General features: G+C 40.0%; 2 protein-coding genes across 3 annotated transcripts in view; one reads left to right on the forward strand and one right to left on the reverse strand.

The window, feature by feature from the left end:
- The first annotated feature begins 1770 nt into the window (after positions 1-1770).
- LOC133613334 (pro-opiomelanocortin-like) lies at positions 1771-2806 on the forward strand. Of its 2 annotated transcripts, XM_061970821.2 has the most exons (3): positions 1771-1873; positions 2092-2206; positions 2282-2806. In XM_061970821.2, exons 1-3 carry the CDS (start codon positions 1848-1850, stop codon positions 2747-2749), a joined length of 609 nt encoding a protein of 202 aa, XP_061826805.2. In that variant the 5' UTR covers positions 1771-1847; the 3' UTR covers positions 2750-2806. The 2 variants fall into 2 exon arrangements, with proteins under 2 accessions (XP_061826805.2, XP_061826797.2); XM_061970813.2 differs by having other exon boundaries at positions 2092-2806.
- Positions 2807-15122: 12316 nt separating this feature from the next.
- The window catches only part of LOC133613347 (IQ calmodulin-binding motif-containing protein 1-like), an 8103-nt gene continuing 3059 nt past the window's right edge, over positions 15123-20166 (reverse strand). The window contains exons 7-15 of the mRNA XM_061970834.1: positions 19027-19193; positions 18162-18256; positions 17974-18092; positions 17844-17910; positions 17701-17776; positions 17473-17633; positions 15887-16024; positions 15506-15662; positions 15123-15389 (exon numbers count right to left, since the gene is read on the reverse strand). Of these exons, the coding sequence (XP_061826818.1) occupies positions 15214-15389; positions 15506-15662; positions 15887-16024; positions 17473-17633; positions 17701-17776; positions 17844-17910; positions 17974-18092; positions 18162-18256; positions 19027-19193 (1156 nt within the window). The 3' untranslated portion in view covers positions 15123-15213. The remainder of the gene's footprint in view (positions 15390-15505; positions 15663-15886; positions 16025-17472; positions 17634-17700; positions 17777-17843; positions 17911-17973; positions 18093-18161; positions 18257-19026; positions 19194-20166) is intronic.

The following is a 20166-nucleotide window of genomic DNA, read 5'->3' on the forward strand; positions in this document are numbered from 1 at the left end:
CAGCCATGAACCTCACGGCACGTCACTGGTATGTACTGTATGTACTGTATGTGTGTTTGTATGTACAGTTACTTGTTAAACAGAGTGTTTGAGAGGGTTGTATTAACCAGCACAGATTAATACACTGATTTGAATGTAGCTTAAAGATGTAGATAATGGGTTTCACTATGTAAAGCGCTTTGAATCTCTAGAGAAAAAAGCGCTATATAAATATAATTCACTTCACTACACAGCTTTTTAGAGTGTTTTCCGTTTGCGCTAATATTGCAGTAGATGTTGATTACTTTTTTTAACCGAAAAACAGTAGTGTTAAATGCTGTAAAATCCAGTGAACAAATGTGGAAATGTTATTTGCAAAATGTCATTCATCATTTTGACCAAATCTCAAACTAAATTTGATGTCAGATTGACACAAAATGAAATTGATATTGACTTATTGGCCAGTGTTCAAGCTCATTGTTGACTTGATTTTTCTAATTTTCATGTACCAACTAATCAAAGAAATCATAATCAAAAAGTGAAAATGATGTTTAACAATCGAACCAAAATCTCAACCTAAATCTGACATATGAAATTGCTGTCAACATGTTTGAATGTTTACAAAGCATATTCTCACATCAGGTTGTTTTTGATGGCTAAAATACTTTGTGGATAACACCGTAACATCTTTTCATCCCTATTTTAAGAATATGCAAACTTTATAGATGAGACCCCAGATCGGTGGTGAGGTGAAAGTTATAGACATTTACCAACAATGGAAAGATGGCAAGTAAGTAGAGCTTCTGTTTGAAAGCAAAGACAAAGGTCAGGTGTTAGAGGTTTCTGTTGTCCACTTCCACACACCACCAGCATAGAGAATCCTAAAAAGTCAGGCTGAGCCTTCAGACAAAAGAAGCTGCTGCACTGCATGTAAGCGTACACCTCCTATCACACTTTCTAATCCCACTGACGACATGTCAGCCTGGTGCTAATCTGCTCACACTGATATTGGTATTTAATATTGAGCATCCTCTCCTATGTGGTTCTGCATTGATGGTTCATCCATTCACAGAAAACTCAAACTACTAATTTTATTGGCAGCATCAACGGCTGCTCATGACGTATGTGAGTATGTCCGTGTGCGTGCATGCGCGTGTGCATGTGTGTGTGTGTGTGTTTGATTTCATGTATTCCTACTCTTCTTGAGACATCAACAAGGAAAAGTACCTTCCATATGAGGACTGGTGAACAAGTTGGGACATAAATCATGGTCCCAATACAGAAAACCATTGCATCTAATAGAGAATGTCTTATCAAAATTCAGGTGGTCCCAAAAAGGAGGGATTTTTCAAATTGACTGTGTGTCGGTTTTAAAAGTGCTCCCCCTCTGGCCAACATATGTAATGACAAGAGTGTGTAAGACTTTGAAATGCGCCCCCTTCGGCCAAAATTTATTTAAAAAATAAAATAAATATGTATATAGGGACATATCATAATAACTTGAATTAACTAATGAAGGTTAAAAAACAATTTCAAACAAAAAATCCCCAAAAACTTTTTTATATTTGCATAGTATGTGTATATTATTAATGTTGTAAATACAAATCTTTATATATCTAGAAAGGGTGGTCCTAAAGAGGTAGGCATTTTTCGGAGGTCTCAAGAAGGTAACACATACAAGAATGCCCGTGTGTGTGTGTGTGTGCCTGTGTGTGTGTGCCCGTGTGTGTGTGTGTGTGTGTGTGTGTGTGTGTGTGTGTGTGTGTGTGTGTGTGTGTGTGTGTGTGTGTACATCTGCGTGCGTCCTTGGCTGACAGAATAAAAGCAGGCCGAGCCAAGAGGAAGAAGAGGAAGAGCACAGCGTTCATATGAGAACAACAATGACACAACTAAGGTCAGATTTTACTTTATTTTCATTTTCATTCATCACTCACAAATATACATTACGACAGATATATGTAGTAACACGTCACAAATTCTAACGTGTTGCATTGTGACACTATGTTTGCATGCGGAGAAGTAGATTCTTTTTTTGGTTGTAGCCTACCCTAAAACCAAACTTTCTCCAGTCACTCCACTGAGTGATTAATATCATTTGTGTGTGGTTGTCAGGATGTGTCCTGCATGGGTGTTGGTGTATGTGGTTCTGGTGGGTTGGTCCAGAGGAACCGTCAGCCAATGTTGGGACCAATCAGACTGCCAGGGGTCGGACTCGGCGAGCGTATTGGTAAACCTCAACATCGGTCATCCTGTCTGTAGCATCGATGTACTGAATGGTGTTTGCATCACTCCCCGTCTACAGCTGTGCCAAGCGGACCTCAGAGACACTAACAACGGCCAACTCCGGCTTCCTTCTCCGCCGGACTCCTCTTCCTCTTTACCCGCCAAGCGCTCGTATTCCATGGAGCACTTCCGCTGGGGGAAGCCCGTTGGCCGAAAACGCCGCCCCGTCAAAGTGTACACCCCCAACGGAGTGGAGGAAGAGTCCTCTGAGGTGTTTCCTGCTCTGATGAGGCGAGATGTAACCAACGACCCGCTGACAGGAGCAGAGGAGGAGGTGCCAGTGGCCGAGGAGGTGATGGAGGAGCAGGTCCTGGATGGTGTCCAGAAGAAAGACGGTTCCTACAAGATGAAGCACTTCCGCTGGAGCAGCCCCCCCGCTAGCAAACGCTATGGCGGCTTCATGAAGAGCTGGGAAGACGGCAAGCAGAGGCCATTGGTCACGTTTCTCAAAAACGTCATCAACAAAGATGGACAGATGCAGGAGTGACACACGCAATGACCACTGTAAATGAATGAAGTTATATATAAAGTTTCTGCAAACAAACAGACTGCTCGTTTTTTACCATATCACAATCATCAATATTTCTTCAGAAAGACTAAACCATCTGAATAAAAATAAGAGTGAAGGTTACATATAAATAATATTTTTAGGGTGACAAGTTGAAGTTTAGAAGATATTATTAAAGTCGCAAATAATTGGATGGCTTTATATGAATGTTTTGTTAGATTCTTAATTCTGCTGTTGTATATTTGATGGTCCTGTGATGGATGATGAGCCAAGAAGACGCCAACGAGGAATCGTCGAACAAAAAGCTTTATTTGTTTCAGCGAGCCTCCGACTGGAACTGCAGCTTCCAGGAGAAAGAGTATGGACCTGATCACTCTTCTGATGTCCTCTCACACCACAGTGACTAAAATACCCCTTCCCGAAGACCCACACACTTGGTAACTCTCGCCTTGGAGCCGGCCAATCAATGTTTCCCTGACAAAATTCCTTTGATCAGTTTGAGTCGGGTGACCTCTGATCCCTATCCTCTAAACATGGTTTGACAAAAACAGACTATCATTGAATCTCAGTAAAACTAAAATAATGCTATTTGGTAACAGTAGAAGAGAAAGTCAAACACAAATACAAATAGACGGAATAGAAATTGAAAGAGTAAATGAAACCAAATTTCTAGGTATAATGATTGATGATAAATTGAACTGGAAATCTCACGTAAAAAATATAAAACATAAAGTAGCAAGAAACACGTCAATAATGAATAAAGCAAAACATGTTCTAGACAAAAAATCACTTCATATTCTCTACTGCTCACTAGTGTTACCATATCTGAGTTACTGTGTAGAAATATGGGGAAATAATTACAAAAGTACACTTCATTCATTAACGGTGTTACAAAAAGATCAGTTAGAATAATACATAATGTTGGATATAGAGAACATACAAATCCTTTATTTATTGAATCAAAGATACTGAAATTCCACGACATAGTGAATTTGCAAACAGCTAAAATTATACACAAAGCAAACTATAACCTGCTATCCAAGAATATACAACAATTATTCTCAAAAAAAGAGGAGAAATATAATCTTAGAGAGAAATGTAATTTAAAACATTTGTACGCACGTACAACACTTAAGACCTTCAGTATATCAGTATGTGGAATTACATTATGGAATGGATTAAGCAAAGCAATCAAACAATGTACTAATATGATCCACTTCAAGAAACTCTTCAAACTTAAAGTGTTTACAAAGTACAAAGAAGAAGAACCATGATAAACATTCTGAATTTATTTAATTCATCCATTCTTTCATTCTTTCACTCTCAAAATAATCTTACTTATCTCATCATATGAAATATAACTTACTTCACCAATTATTATTTATTTATTTATTTTTATTGTGATTACTTATGGAGTATATTGTGAATAAATTGAGAACAGGAAGTGAACAAAAGTTTTAGCAACTGTGAAAAGGGGTAGGATTAAATAGGCTCTGCTTCTTCCTACTCCTTTTCGAACATGTTGAAAAGAGAAACTGGAAATTGTGATGTATCATGTTGTATGCTTGCATGTTCCAAATAAACTCAAACTCAACTCAACTCAACTCTACTCCTACCTGTGGGGGCTTCCTACCAGATGCTGCTAATGTTTTTATTATCACTTCTCAGTGGCCTAGTGGTTAGAGTGTCCGCCCTGAGATCGGTAGGTTGTGAGTTCAAACCCCGGACGAGTCATACCAAAGACTATAAAAATGGGACCCATTACATCCCTGCTTGGCACTCAGTATCAAGGGTTGGAATTGGGGGTTAAATCACCAAAAATTATTCCCGGGCACGGCACCGCTGCTGCCCACTGCTCCCCTCACCTCCCAGGGGGTGATCAAGGGGATGGGTCAAATGCAGAGAACATATTTCACCACACCTAGTGTGTGTGTGACAATCATTGGTACTTTAACTAACTTAACATGTGCACTTTTGAAACTATATAAGGGCATATTTCCTTAGTAGAATAATCCTCTAAAGCAGTGGTCCCAAACCACCGGGCCGCGGCCCGGTACCGGTCCGTAGATTGATTGGTACCGGGCCGCACAACAAATAAAGCACACGATTGTATTTTTTTTATGACATAAAAAAAATAAAAAAATACGTGTCTGTGGGACAAATTTTCAAGCGTTGACCGGTCCGCAGTTACAAAAAGGTTGGGGACCACTGCTCTAAAGGATTCTGTGACCAAATACAAATACATGCTAGCTCACAATTATATAAGAAAATGGTACACGGTATAATTCACCACACTGCCTTAATGTAGTTTGTTTATTCATTGTATTAGTTTTATTGTAAGAGTAACGAGTTTGCATTAGTAATGGGTTTGTAGACAATGATCAAACAATCAAAAATATCAAACCAAATCCTTCCCCTCTGTGGCTCTTCATACCTCTCTGCTTCTGAGGTGTGCTGGTCTTGTCATCCTTGTCCAGACCTGAGGACGACGTGGTGATGTGGTGTGAAGGATCAACAGTGACGTGCAGTCACTAGAGGCAGGTGAGGCGGGGCCTCACCTGCCATCATAGAAAGAAAAAAAATGTAAAAAGAAAAAAATATATATTAAATTGTTAAATGTATCCAGTGATTATACTATAAAGTTATTTTCCATTTAACTTCACCCGTTTTAGATTATCTTTATTCAAAATTGCTGAATTTTCACATTTGCCGTTCAAATACTGAGAAGAGACGGTGCGGTGAACAGCAACCAGTCGAGGCACGTCACTCAGTGCCTCAACATGGACGGACTCGGCTAACTGCTGGTCTGCTGTGCAGTGAGACCGTATTGCTATATGAACTATATTATACATTTCCATAGTTTAGTTAGCTGAGGTATATAATGTACAGTGTATTTTGTCAACAACTGTATGTGTGTAACGTATTTCTTGTGCTGAGCGATCATAACACGGCTGCAAAAGACGCACTGGCTGAGGCTCGCCTCCTGCACCCACGCCGTAGAATGCACGGCAACCCCTGACGGGAGTGTTATATCAACTAAAGCCCACACTTAAACTTTCCACGTGCAAGATTGAATCTATTTAAAAAAGTTATTTCATAAGAAGCCAAAAAGTGCAAAAACAATGATGTTCATGTTGGAGGAGTTGTGAATGACTGCAGGGCCACAACATTAGGTACGCCTGCAGACTTCAGGTGTACCTAATTCACAACTCCTCCAACACGAACATTATTGTTTTTGCACTTTTTGGTTTCTTATTAAATAACTTTTGTAACCTATTTTTATGGGCTTCCCTCTTTGTGATGTTAAGTTCCTGTTATGCGCTGTTATACAGTATATGCCTTGAGCTCTTATTTTGAAGGCGCTAAGAGCGGAATTTTGACACGTTGGAGTGGAGCGGAAGTTTTTGAAAGAAGGTAAATAAAGTGGTCCTCGTGTAAACTGGAGCCTCCGTGTTTGTTATTTTGTAGTTTCATACAGTATAGGCGACATTTATAAACCTTCGGTTACACTTTTTTAAATAGATTCAATCTTGCACGTGGAAAGTTGAAGTGAGGGCTTTAGTTGATATAACACTCCCATCAGGGGGTTCATTAATCCAGCACAACAGCGGCGCATTTATAAGTAAAGGTAAGACCATAATAACGTTTTTTTATTAAATGTGCTTTTTTGTGTGCTACAGTTTGTATGTGTAAAGTTAAAGTTAAGTTAAAGTACCAATGATTGTCACACACACACTAGGTGTGGTGAAATTTGTCCTCTGCATTTGACCCATCCCCTTGTTCACCCCCTGGGAGGTGAGGGGAGCAGTGGGCAGCAGCGACGCCGCGCACGGGAATCATTTTTGGTGATTTAACCCCCAATTCCAACCCTTGATGCTGAGTGCCAAGCAGGGAAGAATGCTGGTATGAGCTTTTAAACATAACTCGTTAACTGCTGCCAATCAAATGGTGAATAAGATACTCTTTAGGGTTCATATGTTTGTAAATCTGACTGTGATGAAGTCAGTGCCTCACCAGCCATCAACCTCACCGCACGTCACTGAGGATCAAAGGTGACATATCGCTGAACAAAAAGTTGCTTTGTTACAATTTACAGGTCTGCAGAACCTGGAGGAGTTCTAGTCAAAAGACTTGACTGCCTTGGAAAAGCCAAACCACCAGTTTTATGTTCCTCAATGATGCCATCTCATTTTAATCTTCCTGAGGGAACTCTCCTGAAGGAATCAATAAAGTACTATCTATCTATCTATCATGTCTTTGTGTGTGTGCTAAGGATGATCCACACATCCTGACCATGTGCGTGTGTGTAAGTGTCATTACACCTCAAGTTTAGGTCATAACTTAAAATGTTGGCGTTAACTTAAAACATATGGTCCCTTTCCACGCATAGCAAGGGCCAATTAATAGCCTTTATCTTGAGATAAAAGCTGTAAATTAATCATAGTCCACATGTGATGTCAATCCATCAATTCATTTATTTTCTACCGCTTGTCCCGTTCGGGGTCGCGGGGGGTCCTGGAGCCTATCTCAGCTGCATTCGGGCGGAAGGCGGGATACACCCTGGACAAGTCGCCACCTCATCGCAGGGCCAACACAGACAACATTCACACTCACATTCACACACTAGTTAATGTTGCCAATCAACCTATGTGATGTCAAATGTAACTTTATTACCTGCTCACAGTGAAATACCCCTATTTACCTAAAATTGGTGGTCCACTTTCTCCAAGAGAAATGTAAACGTTCATCATATGCAAAACATAATATGTGGTAATATTAATAGACACTACACTTCCTCTACAGAAGAATGGTATGGCATGAGGAGACAGGAAGTAGTAACAATTTGTCTTGGTTCTGTCATCTTTTGAAATGCTGTATAGCAGTGGTCCCCTGGGAGGGGTGAGGGGGGGGGGGGGGGGGGGGGGGTATTTTTATTTTTATTTTTTTTCATAAAGAAATACAATCATGTGTGCTTACGGACTGTATCCCTGCAGACTGTATTGATCTATATTGATATATAATGTATATATTGTGTTTTTTATGTTGATTTAATAATTAAAACAAATTAAACATTTTTTTTTTATTTAAAAAAATATATATTTAATTTCTTGTGCGGTCCAGTACCAATCGGTCCACGGACCGGTACAGGTGGTTGGGGACCACTGCTGTATAGCACAAGTCTCAAACTCAAGGCCCGTGAGTCACATCCGGCCTGACAAGTCATTTAATGTGGCCTGCGAAAGCCTGGGAATAATGTGGATACTTGATCATCTTTCTTACTAAGTGTTTTTATTGTTTCCATTTTGACAGAAAAAAAATGTATGTTATACATGAAATTTCACATGTTTTAAACCTTGGGATATATATACAAATATTCAATTGTTGTTGGTGTGAATCTTTGGGCAACTCGTCATTCGATTCCGATTCTTGGGGTGAGGATTTGATTCATAATGGATACTCGATCCAACACGATTCTCGATTCAAACTGATTTTTGCAATGTATTATTTGGTATAATAATAACACCACCTTAACAATACAGTTTACAGGTTACAAAACCTCCTTTTGGTTGCTGACGTATGACACATACGTGCACCAAGTAAGCATAGATATGGCCTAAAAACGTTTTTAAATTTTTTATTAATTTTTGAAAATTACAAAAAAAATCGTAATTCGAATGTCATAAAAAAACATTTTTTAAGCACCCCTAATTATTATATACCGTATGATAGTTTGTAAAAAAAAAAAAAAAAAAAAACAATACTTAAATATCTGCTTGTCATCTTGGCTTACGATTTCAAGCAAGTTATCCATCAATTTGTACATACAAAAATCAAATAACCATATGCATAGGCAATAACATAAAGAGGCGATTATACTTTTATATTCTTACATTCACTGTTACAAGCGGCCCTCTGAGGGCAGCCATGGCTGCGATGTGGCTCTCGATGAAAACTAGTTCGACACCCCTGCTGTATAGCATGTCAAAGCTCACAGTCAGCTTTTCCCAGTGTATCAAAATTGCCATGAAATAAGCACTTTTTTTTAACCGTTCTATTCGATAAGGCCTCAGACGTCTCATCGTACAACAACAACATATTACAGAACACAAGAGAGTTATTGGCGTCTTGTCCAGGTGGAATCAACTAAGGCAGATACTGCGACACTTTCACAGCATGGGCTCTTGGACCTGCATCCCATTCCACGAGTGACTGCAGCAGTCTTTAGCGTCCTCTGTCCCAACAGACTGCAAGTTCGTAAGCAGCGGATCAAGCACAAACTGGGTAGTGAGGGTTTCTTGTAAGAAGGCTAGAATAGCTAGCAGCCTGTGATCAGACATCTATTAATTTATATTTGACCACCTTTTGCTGTCACAATGTGTTCCTGTGATTCCAGCACATATGCTTGGCCAGTCGGGCAGACAGCTGCCGCCGGAGGTTGTAACACAATGGCACCAGACACTGTGGAGGAATGGCCCAAATTTGTGTCATGTACATCTGCTGTATTGTAATAATAAATTGAGTAATCAAACAAGAGTCAAAGTCTTTCGTATCCTTTTGGATCTGCTAGCATGTTTTAATTAAAAAGATTGCAAAACAAATATTACATAATTTTGTATGAAACTCTAATCTGGCTGTGAGCAGGCTACTGTATGAACACATTTTGTTGTAAGTTACACAAATCATATTTATATTTGGGGTCATCAGAGTCACCGACCTCTTCTAAAGTTTTACGTATCATTGCAACGACAAACTTTTCAAACGGGGTGCAACACTACTTTATCTCCGGTCCCCTCATCTGCTTTTTCCACATCTATCTTCTTCCAGATGTAGTACCACTTATTTCGTCTTTGTTCCTGTGTGCAGAGCCCACAACAATGACAGGCTCACACTCTCAACCCTCTTTAGTTCGCTCGAAACAGGAGAAAGAGGCTCCTACTACTGAATTCCAATTGGGCAGAGTGTGCAGAATTAGGGCACGTGGCTCATTTCAATATGATTTCCGTATTTATAAAGATTTGTGGCCTGGACGTGGTCCAGTCATGCCCAGCCAAACAAACAAGTGTGGTCAATTAAAAGCATTAAAGATTACAGTTGGTACAAAATGCAGCTGCTAGACCTTTGACAAGAACAAGAACGTTTGATCATATTACGCCTATACTGGCTCACCTGCACTGGCTTCTTGTGCACTTAAGATGTGACTTTAGGTTTTACTACTTATGTATAAAATACTAAAGAGTCTAACTCCAGCCTATCTTGCTGATTGTATTGTACCATATGTTCCGGCAAGAAATCTGCGTTCAAAGAAGTCCGGCTTATTAGTGATTGCCAGAGCCCAAAAAAAGTCTGCATGCTATCGAGCATTTTCTATTAGGGCTCCAGTACTATGGAATGCCCTCCCGGTAACAGTTAGAGATGCTACATCAGTAGAAGCATTTAAGTTCCATCTTAAAACTCATTTGTATACCGGTACTCTAGCCTTTAAATAGACCCCCTTTTTAGACCAGTTGATCTGCCGTCTCTTTTCTGCTTTGCCCCCCTCTCCTGCGTGGAGAGGTTATTAGGTGACCACAGATGAGATGCTAGCTGTTCAAAGTCGGGATCCAGGGTGGACCACTCATCTGTGCATCGGTTGGTGACGTCTCTGCACTGCTGACTTGTCTCCACTCAAGATGATCTCCTGCTGGCCCCACAATGGACTGGACTCTCACACTATTAACTAGGTCTACTCGACGTCCATTGCACCAGTCGCCCAATGGGGGTCCCCACATCTGCGGTCCCCTCCAAGGTTTGTCATTGTATCCCATTGGGTTGACTTTTTTCTTGCTCTGATGTGGGATCTGAGCCGAGGATGTCGTTGTGGCTTGTGCAGCCCTTTGAGACACTTGTGATTTAGGGCTATATAAATAAACTTTGATTGATTGAATTCCACCTTCATTAGGATGTAAAAAAGAAATGTGCTTGGATTAGTGCACACACACACTTTAGTACACTTGATTACATTTTTTTCTGCATTTGAACATATGCCATGTTTTAGGAAAAATCCACACAACTCCCAATACATGAGGCCCCTGATCCATTTCTGGTATGTGGTCACACCATTAGGTTCCATGAAGTCTGCAGTAGTCGTGTTTGTGATATTCTCAACCTTCATGAGGTCTACTGAAATACCATTCTCATCAATAATTTGGCTAAGAAATGTTACTTACCTTCTGAGGAAGAAGCCCTTTTTGGGGGCTAGATTCAAGTTACCGCATTTTTCGGACTATAAGTCGCAGTTTTTTTCATAGTTTGGGCGGGAGTGCGACTTATACGCAGGAGCGACTTACGTGTGAAATTATTAACACATTACCGTAAAATATCAAATAATATTATTTAGCTCATTCACGTAAGAGACTAGACGTATAAGATTTCATGGGATTTAGCGATTAGGAGTGACAGATTGTTTGGTAAACGTATAGCATGTTCTATATGTTATAGATATTTGAATGACTCTTACCATAATGTTACGTTAACATACCAGGCACGTTCTCAGTTGGTTATTTATGCGTCATATAACGTACACTTATTCAGCCTGTTGTTAACTATTCTTTATTTATTTTAAATTGCCTTTCAAATGTATATTCTTGGGTTTTATCAAATACATTTCCTCAACAAATGCGACTTATACTCCAGTGCGACTTATATATGTTTTTTCCCTTCGTGACAGTTTGCTTTTTCTTCCTGATGGTGGCAGTGACAAAACTGTGCCATGCACTTTATACTTACGAACAATTGTCTGCACAGTTGCTCTTGCTCCAAGTGACTTTCCTGACTTGTTCAAGTCAATGATTCGTTTTTCAGATCTGTGCTAAGTTCCTTTGACTTTCCCATTGTTGCGTTAGTAACCGAGTCTCATGACTGCATCACATGAGCCCTATTTAAATGGAATCAGAGAAGTCAACAGGTGTCGTCAATCATAATCACCCACATGAAGTTAAGAGGCCATGCTATGAAGCTAATTTGATTTGATTGTAACTTTTCTACATCACCAAAAATGATCATGTATGTTGCTGTATGTATACTTTTGACCCAGCAGATTTGGTCACATTTTCAGTAGACCCATAATAAATTCATAGAAGAACCAAACTTCATGAATGTTTTTTGTGACCAACAAGTAATAAATGATAAATAATAATGGGTTGTACTTGTATAGCGCTTTTCTACCTTCAAGGTACTCAAAGCGCTTTGACACTACTTCCACATTTACCCATTCACACACTGATGGGGGGAGCTGCCATGCAAGGCGCTAACCAGCACCCATCAGGAGCAAGGGTGAAGTGTCTTGCTCAGGACACAACGGACATGACGAGGTTGGTACTAGGTGGGGATTGAACCAGGGACCCTCGGGTCGCGCATGGCCATTCTTCCACTGCGCCACGCCGTCCCCCGCACAAGTATGTGCTCCAATCACTCTATCACAAAAAAATAAGAGTTGTAGAAATTATTGGAAACTCAAGACAGCCATGACAATATGTCCGTCACAAGTGTATGTAAACTTTTGACCACGACTGTACATATATACACACATACATACATACATACATACATACAAACAAACACACACGGTACATACATCCAAATGCACATTCTCTGTAAAAATATACAAAACCCAAAACCAGTGAAGTTGGCACGTTGTATAAATCCATCCATCCATCCATTTTCTACCGCTTGTCCCTTTCGTGGTCGCGGGGGGTGCTGGAGCCTATCTCAGCTGCATTCGGGCGGAAGGCGGAACAAGTCGCCCCCTCATCACAGGGCCAACACAGATAGACAGACAACATTCACACTCACATTCACACACTAGGGCCAATTTAGTGTTCCCAATCAACCTATCCCCAGGTGCATGTCTTTGGAAGTGGGAGGAAGCCGTAGTACCCGGAGGGAACCCACGCAGTCACGGGGAGAACATGCAAACTCCACACAAAAAGATCCCGAGCCACGGATTGAACTCAGGGCCTTCGTATTGTGTCCCACTGTGCTACCACGTTTTGTAAATAGTAAATAAAAACAGAATACAATGATTTTCTAATCCTTTTCAACCTATATTCAACTGAATAGTCTGCAAAGACAAGATACTTAACGTTTGAACTGGAAAACTTTTGTTATTGTTTGCAAATATTAGCTCATTTGGAATGTGATGCCTGCAACATGTTTAAAAAAATCTGGCACAAGTGGCAAAAAAGACTGAGAAGGTTGAAGAATGCTCATCAAACACTTTTTTGGAACATCCCACAGGTGAACAGGCTAATTGGGTACAGGTGGGTGCCATGATTGGGTATAAAAGCAGCTTCCATGAAATGCTCAGTCATTCACAAACAAGGACGGGGCGAGAGTCGCCACTTTGTGAACAAATGCGTGAGCCAATTGTCCAACAGTTTAAGAACAACATTTGTCAACGATCTATTGCAAGGAATTTAGGGATATCACCATCTACGGTCCGTAATATCATCAAAAGGTTCAGAGAATCTGAAGAAATCTCTGCACGTAAGTGATAAGTGACATCATTGCGTAAAGGATATACACACATGGGCTCAGGAACACTTCAGAAAACCACTGTCAGTAACTACAGTTCGTTGTCTACTATGCAAATAGAAAGCCACTTATCAACAACACCCAGAAACGCTGCCGGCTTTGCTGGGCCCGAGATGGACTGATGCAAAGTGTAAAAGTGTTCTGTGGTCTGACAAATCTGTGAATGTCGTGTCCTCCGGACCAGAGGAAAAGAACCATTTGGATTTTAATATGCGCAAAGTTCAAAAGCCAGCATCTGTGATGGTATGGAGGTGTATTGGTGCCCAAGACATGGGTAACTAACACATCTGTGAAGGCACCATCAATGCTGAAGGGTACATACAGGTTTTGGAGAAACATATGTTGCCATCAAAACAACGTTATCATGCTTATTTCAGAAAGACAATGCCAAGCAACGAATTACAACAGCGTGGCTTCATAGTAAAAGAGTGCGGGTCTGCCTGTAGTCCAGACATGTCTGCCATTGAAAATGTGTGGCACAATATGAAGCCTAAAATACGGTACTACAAGGGAAACCCCGGACTGTTAAACAACTTAAGCTGCACATCAAGCAAGAATGGGAAAGAATTCCACCTGAAAAGCTTCAATAATTGGTCTCCTCAGTCCCAAACGTTTACTGAGTGTTGGTAAAAGGAAAGGCCATGTAAGACAGTGGTAAAAATGCCCCTGTGCCAACTTTTTTGCAATGTTTTGCTGCCATTAAATTGTAAGTTATTGATTATTTGCAAAAAAATTATTTTGTTTCCCAGTTTGAACATTAAATATCTTGTCTTTGCAGTCTATTCAACTGAATATAGGTTGAAAAGGATTTGCAAATCTTTGTACTCTTTTTTAATTTAAGAATTACACAACATGCCAACTTTACTGATTTTGGGTTTTGTACATACATACAGTACATACACATGCACATATACATGCTGTACATACACTCATGTATACAATCACATTTCAACCCCCCGGGTTGAAACACGGCACACTGCTAAAGCTTTACCTATTTCACCATAACAATGTATAAGGTTAATATAGTCCGCTGCACTCCCCAAAGAGGAATGGTCAAAACTGCCCAAAGATAGGTATGCCAAGGTTGTGGCATCTTATTCAAAAAGACTTGAGGCTGTAATTTCTGCCAAAACCGCATCAATGAAGCTTTGAGGAAAGGCCGTGAATACTCATGTGCATGTAAATTTTTATTTATAATAAATTGGGGGGAAAAAAATTTAAAAAATCACATTGTCATTAGGCACATTTGTTCCCCCATTTTGGAATAAAAATGTAACAGTGGAAAAAGTGAAGCATTGTGAATGTTTTCCGGATATACTGTACAGTCAGTCCCTTAGAGTACATGTCTGTTAACACTACAGTGAGTTGTCCAGGTAGAAGGGGTAGTTTGGTGGTCACTATTCATGTTTACCACACTAACTGACAGCCTTGTAAAAATGGGTTCAACTATTTCTAGCACCTAACTGTTCGTCCGAGCAAACCTGTCCATTATTATGTCATAGCTGCTGCAAACCCACATATATACTTTGCGTTGTGTCTTTAGAAAAAAAAACCTAAAATAGTACAGTAAGAAATGAAATAGCATGGAACAAAGCAGTAATGTACATAGAACTGATCATCATTCACTGAAGGTTTTTTTCCTCCAGCTGAGATTCCCGCATCACATACTTTCTTTAAGTTGTCCAGAAAACCTTGAAACATAGATCAGAACACAGCAACCACGACAATGAGCATCAAACCGATACGAAGATCCAAAGGGTCACAACACCAAGGTAACAAGTTTAAAAACAAAAAGCAGCAAGTTTATTTTTAATTTCACGGAGCAACCACATAAACAAAAGGTATACAGTGACTGTGAACGTTAATTTAATTTATAATCCCATAAACTCGCCTTGTGCAGTCTTGTCATCCAAAGTCCGCCACCAGGGTAGCCTGTCGGCCTGAAGCCTGGCGTTGTGTGCGTCACGAGCATTAGCAGCCACGGCACTGGACGGGCTGAGAAAACGCTGGATATCTGCCACCTTGACATCCGAGAGGGGAAGCGTGTCTGCGGAGAATGAAGACAACACGAATCAAACATAGGCCAAAAGGGCGTGTCCTCGGCATGTGATGTAACTGTGATATCACTGACATTACAGCATCAATGAATGAAAAGACTAGAACCTCTGAGAAGGTCCAGCTGAGTGTGAGTGTGAGCAAGTAGAGATTCAATTTTCTGCTCTTCCCGACTCTTTTGTATTGTCTTCTGCAGCAGCGCCTGCAACCGCCATTGCACGTCTACATGGAGATGTTCCCATTGCTCACTACTGATACCCACTGACTACACGCACACACACACACACACACACACACACACACACACACACACACACACACACACACACACACACACACACACACACACACACACACACACACACACACACACACACACACACACACACACACACACACACACACACACACACACACACACACACACACACACGTTAGCACTGACAAAGCAGTGTACAGTGTATCTTCAAGAGAAACAATTAAACTTACAGGATGCAACCGGATATATTCCTCCACCTGTCTCTTCAACATTACCCTCTTGCTGTTCGTCAAACCCTTCTGACCAATCCAGCAAGGTATGCTAGACAACACCTTTGCTGCACGACGCTCTTGGAGATAATGACGTACCTGAAAAGAGGAGCAGCCAGTTAAAAGAGAGCTGACATTGAATGTTTGTTGAACGTGAAGCAGAATAACAATATAAAATAATATTAATATTTGATTGAATTTGTACAGCCCCTTCCTAGACACCCAATGTGCTTTACACAAATAATTAATAATTACTACCAGGAGGTTATGTATCCGACGGGATTTGTCTGTTATGGTGTTGTGGTACTGAGAAGTCGGGATTTCAACCAGAATGGCCGGATTTACGACTCGCAAAGTCGGAACATTCTCACCACCTCTGAGTAGATTTCAAAGATTGCTGCTCTGATGGTAAACTATACTATTAGCCTCTGTAATATCCGTTTTTAGCAATTCTTATTGTTTTTTGTTGCACTAAATCAGCCATATATGATGTATTGTTTAACATGTACATATGGTAACATTACTGTAGAGTAAACAACATGTATTTCATGTGTTTTATACATTCTACATCGCTAGCAAAAGCGTCTGTTTCCTCTTTGTGTTTGAAGGCTGCAGAAAGAGTGCATATTTTGCCGTAAGTTGTTCAAGTTCAGACAAGGCAAGCGCAAAAATACTAGGGCTGCAACTAACGATTAATTTGATAATCGATTCGTTTGTTGATTTTACTTCGATTAATCGATTAATAATCGGATAAATGACATAAACTACATTTATATCCTTTCCAGTATTTTATTGAAAAAAAACAGCATACTGGCACCATACTTATTTTGCTTATTGTTTCTCAGCTGTTTGTACATGTTGCAGTTTATAAATAAAGGTTTATAAAAAAAAATAATTAAAAATTAAATTAAATTAAGAATTAAAAAATGCCTCTGCGCATGCGCATAGCTTAGATCCAACGAATCGATGACTAAATTAATCGCCAACTATTTTTATAATCGATTTTAATCGATTAGTTGTTGCAGCCCTAAAAAATACCTTTTGTGTATGTGGCTGGGGGGTGTTGGGGTTTGTTTGTCTGTTAGCTAGTGACATAGCGGATTTTGCTCTAACTTCCAGGAAATGTCAGAAATGGGATAAGGAACAAGTGATTACATTTTAGGGCAGTCCGGATCACCGTCTGGATTGAAATGTTTTTTTACTATTGGGAGATATTGTCTAGCGGAGTTTTGCGCTCTCAGTGCTTTTCTCGTTGTTCATTGACTCCACAGTCACACATTAGTGATGGCAACAAACATTTGTAGCCACAGCCGTCCTGGGGTAGACAGACACATGGCTGCCAATTTGTCTCAAACTACTACCAAATAGTCATTGATAACTATACACCAGGTTGGGTGGCCCAAGTACACAAGGGCTGTGATAGGTATGACGGAAACGGTTCCTGCGACAACCTGCTCAGTCGCTGCCATAGTATAAAGAAGCAGTATATACTAGTGGTATATGGCAATATATAGTAGTAGCATATAGCAGTAAATAGCAGTACATACAGCTCTCTGCAAGGTTCTAGCCGCCCGCTGCTGAGCTTGCGTGTGCTTCGATACACGTCGTTGTAAATCAACGCGTCGCCTGGCCATAACGCCTCTCCAGGTGCTCTGGATCAACACAGCTGCACGCCGCTCGCACTCCTGCAGGTATGGTTGCACCTGGTCTGGACAGGTATAAGATTTGTGTGAGCGTTACTGTGCGTTTGATTGTGCATGAGTGTGTGAGCGCACCAGGCGGTAAAAGCTGTAGAAGCTGTCTCTGTTTCTGGTGGAACTTGGTTCTTGCCTGCTGACGGCGCATACACACCTACAGACACACACAGGCACACAGTTGGAGGATGGCTATTATGAATGCTTAACTTCCATCTTTTCACCTGGTATTTACGCTCCTCCTCCCACTGCTGTGCTGCCCTCTGCTTTTGCTGTCGTTTTTTACGAGCTCTGACAAACAGGCACAAAATTAACATGTGTGTAAAAGTCTCCGCTTTAAAACATGTCACAAACCTGAAGTGGCGCTGCAGCATGGTAACTACTCGGTTGAGGGTCTTGAGTCTGCGTCTGGTAAGATACGCTCTCCAGGTTGCCTGAATTATACACGCCGCTCGCACACACTCTTCAGAAGACTGTCATGATAGCATTATGAGAAGAGGACAGGTCAGCAAAAAAGGCAGCTGATTGACACACACACTCACTGTGTTTTCACAAGGTTGGAGGAGTGCAATCAGCTGACTGACTTCCTGGTCAAACCCACACCCTCGCCAGTCTTTTTCCAACAGGCTGTCCAAACCTGCAAAGACGAGCAGCCATGACTGAACTTTTTCCATTATCCTCATAACTTCTGCACATAGACTTTTTCTAAGTCCAACATTGTTGTCCTCCCTCCAAATAGCCAAACAGCGACTATTATTGACCATTCTGTTTTACACTTCATCAAGTCATCTTCTTCCACTGAGGGTAAGGACTGTGAAGGATGAGGCGTAGGGGGTCTTCTCAGATGGATAGATATTGGGGTAAGGCAGGGGTAGGGAACCTATGGCTCTTGAGCCAGATGTGGCTCTTTTGATGACTGCATCTGGCTCTCAGATAAATCTTAGCTGACATTGCTTAACACGATAAGTAATGAATAATTCTGCAGGTAATCAGTGTTAAAAATAACGTTCAAAATATAAAACATTCTCATGCATTCTAATCCATCCATCCGTTTTCTACCGCACCTGTTCAAGAAGTCGCATTAAAAGGTCAGAAGTGCTTTATTTATTGGTTAGCTTCAGAATAACAATGCTATTAAAAAGAATAAGAGACTTATTACACTCTAAAAATGTTGGTCTTACTTAAAAATGCACGCATTTAGTTGTATTCAGTGTTAAAAAAATATTATATGGCTCTCACGGATATATATTTTAAAATATTTGGCTTTCATGGCTCTCTCAGCCAAAAAGGTTCCCGACCCCTGGGTTAAGGGTTCACTTTCATCCTGTCAGCATGTTTAACGTACTAACCCACATACCACTAGTTTATTTGATCAATTCTTTTCGCATCATTTATCAGTGTGCTGACCTTTGAAGCTGAGGAGGAGGGTCTGGAGTTGCAGCTGATTGGACATGTGGAGGATAAGTCTGATAGATGCTCCACCCACTGCTGCATCAGAGGTGATAGCTAACTGGCCAACAGCCTCATTAAGCAGTAACTGTATGGAGTTATCGCACAAGTTTGACAGGAAGTCACTGCACACAAGGAGGAGGATGTTTTAGTTTTCAATAACACAAATATATAGGTGTGTATTTTAGAAAAAGATTGTAATTAGAGATGTCCGATAACATCAGCCTGCCGATATTATCGGCCGATAAATGCTTTAAAATGTATTATCGGAAATTATCGGTATCGTTTTTTTAATTATTGGTATCAGGGTTTTTTTGTTTGTTTTTTATTAAATCAACATAAAAAAACACAAGATACACTTACAATTAGTGCACCAACCCAAAAAAACTCCCTCCCCTATTTACACTCATTCACAAAAAAGGGTTGTTTCTTTCTGTTATTAATATTCTGGTTCCTACATTATATATCTATATAGATCAATACAGTCTGCAAGGGATACAGTCCGTAAGCACACGATTGTGCGTGCTGCTATTCCACTAATAGTATTAACCTTTAACAGTTAATTTTACTAATTTTCATTAATTACTAGTTTCAATGTAACGGTTTTTATATTGTTTTACTTTCTTTTTTATTCAAGAAAATGTTTTTAATTTATTTAACTATTTATTTAACTAATATTAACTATTTATTTAACTAAAAAATTTTTAATTTTTTTTTAAGAAGGACCTTATCTTCACCATACCTGGTTGTCCAAATTAGGCATAATAATGTGTTAATTCCACGACTGTATATATCGGTATCGATTGATATCGGTATCGGTCATTAAAGAGTTGGACAATATCGGAATATCGGATATCGGCAAAAAGCCATTATCGGACATCCCTAATTGTAATTAATTCAGGCAAAAATTGTGATTGCAATTCGAGTCAATATTTTCTTCAAATCAAGTTACTGGTTAGTAATATTTGCAGCTATTTTGGAAAATAATTTAATGACAATTTTTTCCTATTTCAATTGCAATTTAATATGTGATTCCATTTTCAAGGTCCTCTTCTAGTGTATCTTTCAACACATACAAGCAATAAATCCATCAGTATT

This window comes from Nerophis lumbriciformis, linkage group LG01 (assembly GCF_033978685.3).
Source record: "Nerophis lumbriciformis linkage group LG01, RoL_Nlum_v2.1, whole genome shotgun sequence".
Taxonomy (NCBI): Eukaryota; Metazoa; Chordata; class Actinopteri; order Syngnathiformes; family Syngnathidae; genus Nerophis; species Nerophis lumbriciformis.

Bases quoted from the DNA above. Each gene is read 5' to 3' on its own strand.
- LOC133613334 (XM_061970813.2), top strand. From the start codon at position 1,848: ATGAGAACAACAATGACACAACTAAG. The intron at 1,874-2,091 runs GTCAGATTTTAC...TGTGGTTGTCAG, and splicing joins ACAACAATGACACAACTAAG to GATGTGTCCTGCATGGGTGT.